The sequence below is a fragment of the Typopeltis vanoorti genome, chromosome 9 (assembly GCF_054136105.1).
Source record: "Typopeltis vanoorti isolate ZY-2024b chromosome 9, IOZ_Tvanoo_1.0, whole genome shotgun sequence".
Taxonomy (NCBI): Eukaryota; Metazoa; Arthropoda; class Arachnida; order Uropygi; family Thelyphonidae; genus Typopeltis; species Typopeltis vanoorti.
In genome coordinates, this window is record NC_143557.1 from 89,850,186 (window position 1) to 89,859,125 (window position 8,940).

The 8,940-nt window shown below is 35.0% G+C and overlaps 1 protein-coding gene across 3 annotated transcripts in view; it reads right to left on the reverse strand.

Annotated features, from left to right (window-relative positions):
- Positions 1-8,215, reverse strand: part of LOC150103237 (mitochondrial import inner membrane translocase subunit Tim21) — a 102,634-nt gene extending 94,419 nt beyond the window's left edge. The window contains exon 1 of one of the 3 annotated variants that reach the window (XM_090397887.1): positions 8,000-8,215. Coding sequence is in view for 1 of the 3 variants with exons in the window: in XM_090397886.1 (XP_090254012.1) it covers positions 7,075-7,082 (8 nt within the window). In the remaining 2 variants the exon portion in view is untranslated. Of the gene's footprint in view, positions 1-7,074; positions 7,421-7,653; positions 7,805-7,999 lie in introns of those variants that run through there. The other 2 variants (XM_090397888.1, XM_090397886.1) reach the window with 2 other exon arrangements.
- Between the last annotated feature and the right edge of the window lie 725 nt (positions 8,216-8,940).

Sequence of the window (8,940 nt, forward strand, 5' to 3'; positions counted from 1 at the left end):
TCATCATCCAATGTGAGACTACCACCTACTTATTGGAGGCCTCAAGTGGCTTAAAAAAGTTTCATTTTTGGTTTTCCAGAATATGCAAAAAAAAATAATAAAAATAAAAATAGAGTTCACACAGTTAACCTAGTGGCTGTGCACTTTGCAACCATATGCCTGGGGAAGGAGTGTCCTAGGTTCGATTCCCGTCATTGATGCGAGGAGCTGAAGGATCTTCCTCAGCCATAACTAAGTTAGCCGGTCTTGGGCATGGACAATAGGGTTTTTCCCCCAGTTTATCCTGGGGTTTTTCATACTGCAACCGGCCTTGAGAACTGAACACTACAGACATAGAATATACCGGGGCGTAGGGCTGACCACCTTATCCTGTGAATGGTTTGAGGTCTGATGATTAATAAACCCTCAACACCGCAAAGTAAAAGAGGGAAAGGAAGATGAAATGAGATAAAAATAGAAAAAAAAAGTCCTTAGCCAATACATAGTACTAGTCTACTATAGGCTTTTACCTTTTCTTGAGTTACCTTTTCTTTTACTTTTTCCAAACCAAAGATTATGGTAAATGCCCAATCATTTGAAACCTGCAACATTCAAAGTATTTGCCAGACAGAGATATTATATCCAAAAGAGTTATCAAAAATTCTGAATCTTATCCAAAATGTTTTTTGCATTTTGTCAAATCCCCAAAGAGGTTGCAGAGCCTATATATAACAGGTCTCTTTTCATTCAGAATTTGTGAACTGTTTCTGTTGAAACTTAGTTGGGTGCTAAATGTTTCACAACAGTTGTAATAAATGCTCTGAAGATTTATTTGGAAATCCAGCATTTTATTACTAACTTAATAATTTATTTATAATTATTATGTTCCTCTGGTGCTTTTAAGTGAAAAATTAGAATACTTGCAGCAGTTCTATGAGTATTCTAAGGTGGGGTAGATTTCTAGTTATTAGATGGGTGGGTGATAAACACTGTCTTGAACTGAAAATGATGCCATGTTTCTTTGAGATCAAGGAGGCAAATGATGTAAATGTATCCAGGTAAATGTCGGTTCAAGAAGAGAGTTATGGTAGTACTCAAATTGACAAGATTATTCTCATCCCATGTTTAAGGTACTAATTTTACAATTTCTTGAAACTTGGGATGCATGGGCACCGTGAGGTTTGTCAAACGAGTAGCATATTATCATCTGTAAATTATAGACAAGACTGTTGGTGAGTGAGAGCAGGTCATGTATGTATACAAAAAAAGAGAGTAAGTGAAAACAAAGCCTCGGGAAAATCCTGAATTGGTGAGAAAGTCCAAAGAGAGGAAGCATTTACCATGACATGCAGTAATAAACCTTAGAGAAAACTGGCTGTCCAATTAAAGAGTGGAAAGTACAACAAAGCACTGGGTAATTAACAATTTTCACAAAACAGGCTCTGGTATTCCCAGAAGGCATTCCTGTTGCTAAAGGATACTTTCCTAACTGGAGTAAATGCCAACTAGACTCACAATGTAGAATGTCCTGTGAAAATCTTACATGAAGGACTGAGGCAGCAAATGCCATGTTAGTCCTTCCCCATCCATGAAATGAGCAACATCTTTCCAGGGCATGCCAATATTCTTAGAGATCCAAAATCTCCTCCATTTCAAGAGTACAGTAGAAATGGTATAAATTAATGATGCAAACAAATTATATTCTTGGTTTAATCCTTTATCCAAGTGTAAGCAAACAAAGTTTGCACATGAAGTAACTTCACAACTGGGTGACTCGTACATAGAAGCTCGTACATATTGCCGGCCTGGCTGGCCGAGTGGTTAGTCTATCCGCTTTACCAGCCAAAAGGCTGCGGGTTCGAATTCTGCTGTGAGCATGGATGTTTGTGAGTGTCTGTGGAAATACTATGGTGGTCGGCGGTAGATGGCATTGGTGTAGTTGCGGTCAGTTGGTGGACTGTGTAGTAGAGACAGAGTTGTAGAGCAGGTGCCCTCCCTCGACAAGTCCTTGGACTCCTTGGAGGTGTCAAATAATAATAATAAAAGTTAATGACTTCATATTATTTAGTTTGGTATCCCATCTTATCCTACTGATAAGACCTCAATAAAGATCAAAACTGGTCTGGGTAGTGACTCTTCCATAATGCATAGCATTATACATATCCTTACAGACATGTATAATGCTATGCATTATGGAAGAGTCACTACCCAGACCAGTTTTGATCTTTATTGAGGTCTTATCAGTAGGAGCCTGACCCAGAAGTTATACCCAAGTTGAAATAATGCAGAAGTCATATTTCCATATACAGGTATCCCTTGCTTAAGGCAGTTTTGCTTAACGTGGGATTTGATTAACACGGCAAAATTAATTGCGACAATCCCTTTATATACGCAGCAAGAGTTTTAATTAACGCACCTTTAAATTTACCAAAATTCCACCAAATACGACATCATTGCCACAACCCATGGACATGGGCATCATTGCAACTTGCAAAGCTATTTTCTTAAAAAGACATTCTCAAAGGCAATAGAAACAACAACGGGAGAAAATGCGATTACGCTCCAAGAATTTTTAGAAAAATTTTAACTATAAACACGCAACTGAAAACATTCATGATTCTTGGGAGCAAGTGTCTTCTACCTGCATGTGAGCTGTTTGAAAAATCCTTTTGCAGAATGTGCTAGTGACTGAGTTGTTTTGCAAAATCCTGTGAACACCGCAGTTGAAGAAATCGTTGCAATTGGTGAAGACCTTGGTTTTAATGCAGAAGATGTTAAAGAATTATTGGATTCAAATTGAAAAGATTTCAGTGACAACAATCTTCTTGAAATTGAACAACAATGTGCATATGAAGACAAAGAACAAATGGAATGTGAAGATGAGGTTCCAAAAGAGATAACAATCAAAGAACTGGATGGAATATTTTGCGGTTTAGAATCGCTTAAACAGCAAGTAATGAATATGGATCCAGATGTTAATCGAAGAATGCTTGTTTGCCAAGGTCTAGAGAGTCATTTTGCTTGTTACTGTAGGATTTATGCTGATAAGAAAAAAACAAACTGTTTAAACGACTCTTTATAACTTTTTTGATAAAAAAAATTGCAGAACTAATGTAGGTTTTATTAAACATTTACTTTGCATTCATTTTTTATCTTTTCTAAAAGAGTACCATATAAAACGAATTATTAATACAGTAATCGATCATGGACGAATTGTAATTTTTACCATTGATTATTATATTTGATATAACATGGTAACATTCAGGGATTAATTAATCGCGTTAATCAAGGGATATCTGTAGAAGTAGACAAAAGGTGTCACACCTTATTACTTAAATACTCTGGATTAGAGATAGATGTTGAAAGTTTATCCACTTGGTTATACTATAAATTAAAGATGCCAAGAATTATATTCTTGGTTTAACCCAGACTGGATGCCAAATAGCACACAGGTCTGAACTTATAATTACTGAGTCAGGAGACTTCCTAATCAGCTGGTGCATAATCCTGCTGCCACATGCTCTGCTAGGTAGTGTACAGAGGAGGAATTCTGAGTACTGGTATGTGGGAGGCTCTGTCATCACAGACATGATATATCAGAAATGGTTGCTCTCTGTATGAGTATCATGTCCAAGAGTACCTCCTCTCACTGCATATTTTTACTCTATTTTCATCACAACATTTTAGAAAGGACTGAGATAAAACAATGGGTTGGTAGTTACATGACACTTTTTTTTTTTTTGAATGGGCTGAATATAGGCTTCTTTCCAAATATCTGTACAGATTCTGGCTGAGAATAAGTACTGAGATGAGACAGAGCAGATGTTAGTTTGGGAGCACAAATTTTGAGTATGATTGGTGAGATAGCAGCAAAGACCAGAGGATTTTTTTTGGTATCTAGGTTATTCAAGATGTTTTGACGTCTTCCTAAAGACCAGAAGAGGCATTCTATACTGCTTCTGGAGTATGACAGGAAGTGATTCCTTAGTCATTTATGCAGGACTGGAGAAGAAAGATGAGAGAAGGTTCATATTTATATTTAAGTATTTTTGTAAGCAGTGCATCTGGATGAAAAGAGATGAAAGCACAGTAGAAGTTATGCTTGATGGTCTCAAAGAGTTGAGATGGTAAATTGTCATTTGTACAGAAGGCAAGTTTCTTCTGGCTCTTTTGAAGTCAGATTTAGAAATTTTATATGGTTTTAAATTTGTTGTGTGTTTCAGTGCAGGCTGAAGTTCTTGTTTTGAACTGTCTTGTGCACCTCTGGTTAACCCACAACCTGGGATAGTAGACAGGAATTTTGAACATGGTGAGGAATGAAGAAGAATTCTAGCAATCTGCTCAGAGCAAGCATTTAGATTAGAAAAGAGGAAGCAGTAGTTCTGAAAGGATGAGATGACCTGCAAATCATCCCTTTTGGTGATTTAGTGCCAAAAAAATACAAGGTTATGAATTATTATTATTATGTGACACCTCCACTTAGGAGTCCAAAGACTCATCAAGGGAGGGCACCTACTCTACAACTCTCCATCTCCACCAACCACAGTGAACCACATCATCTACACTAGGGTTTCCCAAATTGTGTTCCACAGAAAGTGAAGAAGTGTTCCGTGAAAAATTATCAAAATTAATATTAATATGAGCCTGGAATGGTTTTAAATGCTGCGACTCTAACCAAGGTGTTTTGTTAAAATTTCAGGATTTGTGAAGTGTTCCATCGTAGGAAAAATTTGGGAAACACTGATCACCACCACTAGTATTTTCACAGTGTTAAACTGTGAATGAAGTTATTTTGTATGTTATTATTCTTCATTCACATTTAACATAATCTACCATATCCTAAGCAAGACGTGTTATATATTATTTGTTAGTTTTTTGCTTAAGATTTATTATTCATGTATTTTCCTTGAATTTTATCAGGTATTATTTAATTATATAATTTTAAGATATGTCAAGATAATGGAAGGACTTTGTAGAAAATACCATTTATTTTATTGCTATATTCTTTCAGTAATATTATAAGATATTCTATGTATGTAACTTTTATGTGCCTTATGTGAATTGTAATATATGTTTTTTTTATTATATTTGTAAATGAAAGTGAAGGAAAAATTAAGTAACTGTAATATTTTTTATTATTATATTTCATTACTGAGTGTAAAGGTATAATCTTATGTAACACTTATGTTTACGTTTTGTTTTGATCGTTGCCATGGAGACAGAAATAAAATAGAACGCGCGAGCTTAGGGTGTGAGCTGCGGTAATTGGAAGTAAGGAACTAATATGAGTTGGATGAGTGAACAAGTTTAAGCAGGAAGAAGAAATGTATATAAACAGAAGGTGAAAGTAAAGAAGGACTCTAAAGGGCACGACATTCAGGGGGCAGGAGCATTCAGAACACTACAGAAACGAGGAGAAAACTTATAGGCGGCTGAGAGTAAAGTCAGCAGTAGCAGTAATAGGAATTTTAGTGCCTTAACAGGATTAACAAAAGACCGGAAGGTTAATAGGCAATCCAGAATAATTCCTCCAAGTTCAAAAATTACTACTTATTCTTTTGTCGCTTTGAAGAAGGATTATGCAAATCTCAATTTGTTACGCAGTAGTAAACATGGAATAATTATTCTGTCTTATAGCAAGTCCATCAAGATATGTGCAGCGCGATGAATAATAATTCAGTTATCTCCATGAAGAATTCTTTTGAATAGTGTTGCTTCGGAGTAATAAGTGAATATAGTTTTGAAATGTGCTCACTTTGAATCTGATGTGCTAAGGATTAATCCCGGTAAGAACAGTCCTACCTTATTTTATTTCAGTGTGAAGATTTAAGTGATAGCTCCATCTCGAATATCCTAACATTTACTGCGGTGTTTTGCTGAGTTTAGCCAAGTCAGAAGCTTAAAAGTAATTCCCCTTGAATTAATGACTGCCGCCATTAATAATTCAATAAGTGCTTACTGACTAAGTGTTAAATTATAGAATGCAACTGAGTGATACTAGTAAATTTATTTACTAAGAAATTCTGAAGTTTTGAACCGTACGAACAATTTTTTATTATTAGGAGAACTATGAATTTAGTATCTGAAGATATGATGTTAGATTCTATGTGAATGTTTTGACCTGAAGAACTAAGTTAATTGAACTATCTTATTTTTGGAATTATAATTTTATGCACTTGTCATATAACCTTGTATTAAATGTTTTGTTTTATTAACTTCAATATTGTGTGTGCCTGATTCTTTTTCATTGCACCGCTCATAAAAAGTTCGGATCTTGCAGGAGCCTTAAGTGTAAAATATTAAATTCGGCCTATATGATTAATGAGTGCTAAATTAATTGAAGATTGATACTACTATTTTACATAGACTCATCTAAATATAGGGTGGCACAGTATAAATATAAATTTCCCCATATTTTGAATAGTAATCAACCAGCAATTAATTGATTTTATTAAGAACAACTTTACAACAAGATGGAAGATTCAAAACTACGAAGCGCGTTCCAACAACAGACAATCACAAACATCCATGCCCATGGCAGTATTCGAACCCACAGCCTTTTGGCCGGAGAGTGGATACACTAGCCAACTAGGCTGGAATGGTCATACTATATGGATGGCATACTATGAAAGAGGAAGCTAGTATAATTAAACCAGTATCAGTAATAAAACCACACTCATACAAGTTTGATTTGTATTACTGAGAGGAGAGGATAAAAAGTATTAGGAAAGTGGAGAGTATTCTGGTTGGTAGATGAATGACTTACATTAGATCACTGTTTAGGCCAGAAGAGATACAGCAGTATTGTCCATAATTAACGGGCTCCCCTTTTCCAGTTTCACAAGTTAAACCATAAGCCAAAATCAAAATGGTGTTACACCATATTTTCAAAATACTCTGGACCAGAGATGTTTGTTTACTTGGATATAGGATTAAAACAACAATATAATTTCTTGTTTATTATAATTTTCTTCATAACCAAGCAAAGAAACTTTCCATAACTATCTCTGATCCACAATATTTTAAAAATATATGGTGATACATCATTTTACTACTCATATATATGAAAATATGTGAATCATGCACTGATCTGACCTCAGCATCTTCCTGGGTCTAGCTCTTATTGATGTGGTTTTCAGCTGAAGTGGTTTGACTGCTGCATTTCAGTGGATGCTTGCTTATGGTAAAGGTCCAACTGACATGACTTTAATCAGGAATCTTCTGTCAGTGTTTGCCCTGGGGGATAAGTGGTTCTTGTGGATGTTTCTGGTAAAACCACCACTGATTATCCTGCGGTGATCATGCATAATGAATTAGAATTATCCTTTTGGAATCACTCATTAAAACTATCTGAGGGATTTTAAAAATCATTTCCTGTACTTATACAGCAAAACCAGTCAGGATAGCTAATCTGCCCACACTCCATAGAAAATATACGTCGGAAAGGAAGTATGCTTTTCATTATCGGATACTAAAGTGAAGTTAGCAGTCTCTATATACAACTAGCCAAATCACGAAAATTCTTCACACGCAAACTTTATTCGTTTGCACGGTTTAGAATTTTTTGTTTATTATAATTAACAATCTACAAATTTCTAATGTCTTCATTTGACAGTTTTATGATTTTTACATATCAGTTACTTTAGAATAAATATAGAGGCGAAGTCTACTTACAATGTAATATGCACAACAAAGTAGTTGCAAAATATAAATAAATTGGTTTGGAACAATATATTAAATATATGTTAAGATATATTAAAATTAAAAACGTTAAAATATAATCATATTGCAGAATGCGAATGATTAACGACTAGAAATTTATGGAAGTGTGTTTGTTTTCACTGTCTTTGATTCTTGCATGAGTATGCGCAATTCAATGCTTACTATACACAAAAAATATATATGTGGGGCTTGATACGATGTAAAAAAATAAATAAAAAACTACTGAATTCATCCTAACTGTTGTCAAGCACAAGAAGCTCCGTATTTGTACGTTTCATCTATTATGAAAACCTCTTACCGATGCTATGGAGGGATATTTTTGAAATTCACTGGTCATTCTTATACCATAAATTCGCCACTGTAAATACTGTTTATTTAGAATTATCCTTGTCATAAAATTCCACTTTCTTCGGAAACATCTCATACCCTACTTTAATTTACTACATAATATCAGCATGAAACACACGAAAACAGTTCTGTAACTAAAATCAAATAGCTACTCTCAAAAATGAATACTACTAGTCCAATTTTTTTATTATTTTATTTTATTTTTTTAAATTATCAATTTAACGCATAACGGTACTGACTTGATGGGTGAAGCATAAATGCTTTTCAAATTCCCCTTCATCTGAAAAGGAAAGTTCTTTGGGTGGAAAATCATTGAGCTTTAAGCTCGCCCTGAAAGGGCAGCGAGATTAACTGTTTTCAGCCGAGCTTAGAATTGACTTGGGTCTCTTGTATTTGTAGAAATCTGCTTCGTTGTAGTCTGATGCTTGTTTGATCAGTGGGTTCGGATGATTAATCGTCTTATTGAAGAACTTTTCAGCTAGGTCATGAAGAAGAGTTGTGACGTAGGGAATGTTGACGTCTCTGTGAATTTGGGAGTTTCTGATAAACCATGGAGCATCTAAACTCATTCTCAGACATTTGTTTTGCAATCTCTGCAGCTTCTGAATATTTGCCTTCGAAGTGTGACTCCACGCAGGAGATGCATAAGTTATGACTGGGCGTATTACCATCTTGTATATGAGCAGTTTGTTTTGAGTATCTAATTTACTTTTTCTGTTGATCATAGGGGAGAGCTGCGCTATTGCTTTAGACGTCTTTGAACTTATATGTTCTATATGGTTGGTGAATTGTAGTTTTTTATCCAGAATTACTCCAAGATATTTGACTGTATTCTGCCATGGGACTTTAACACCTAGTAAATGTATGTTGACGTCTGATTTGAGTCCTTGA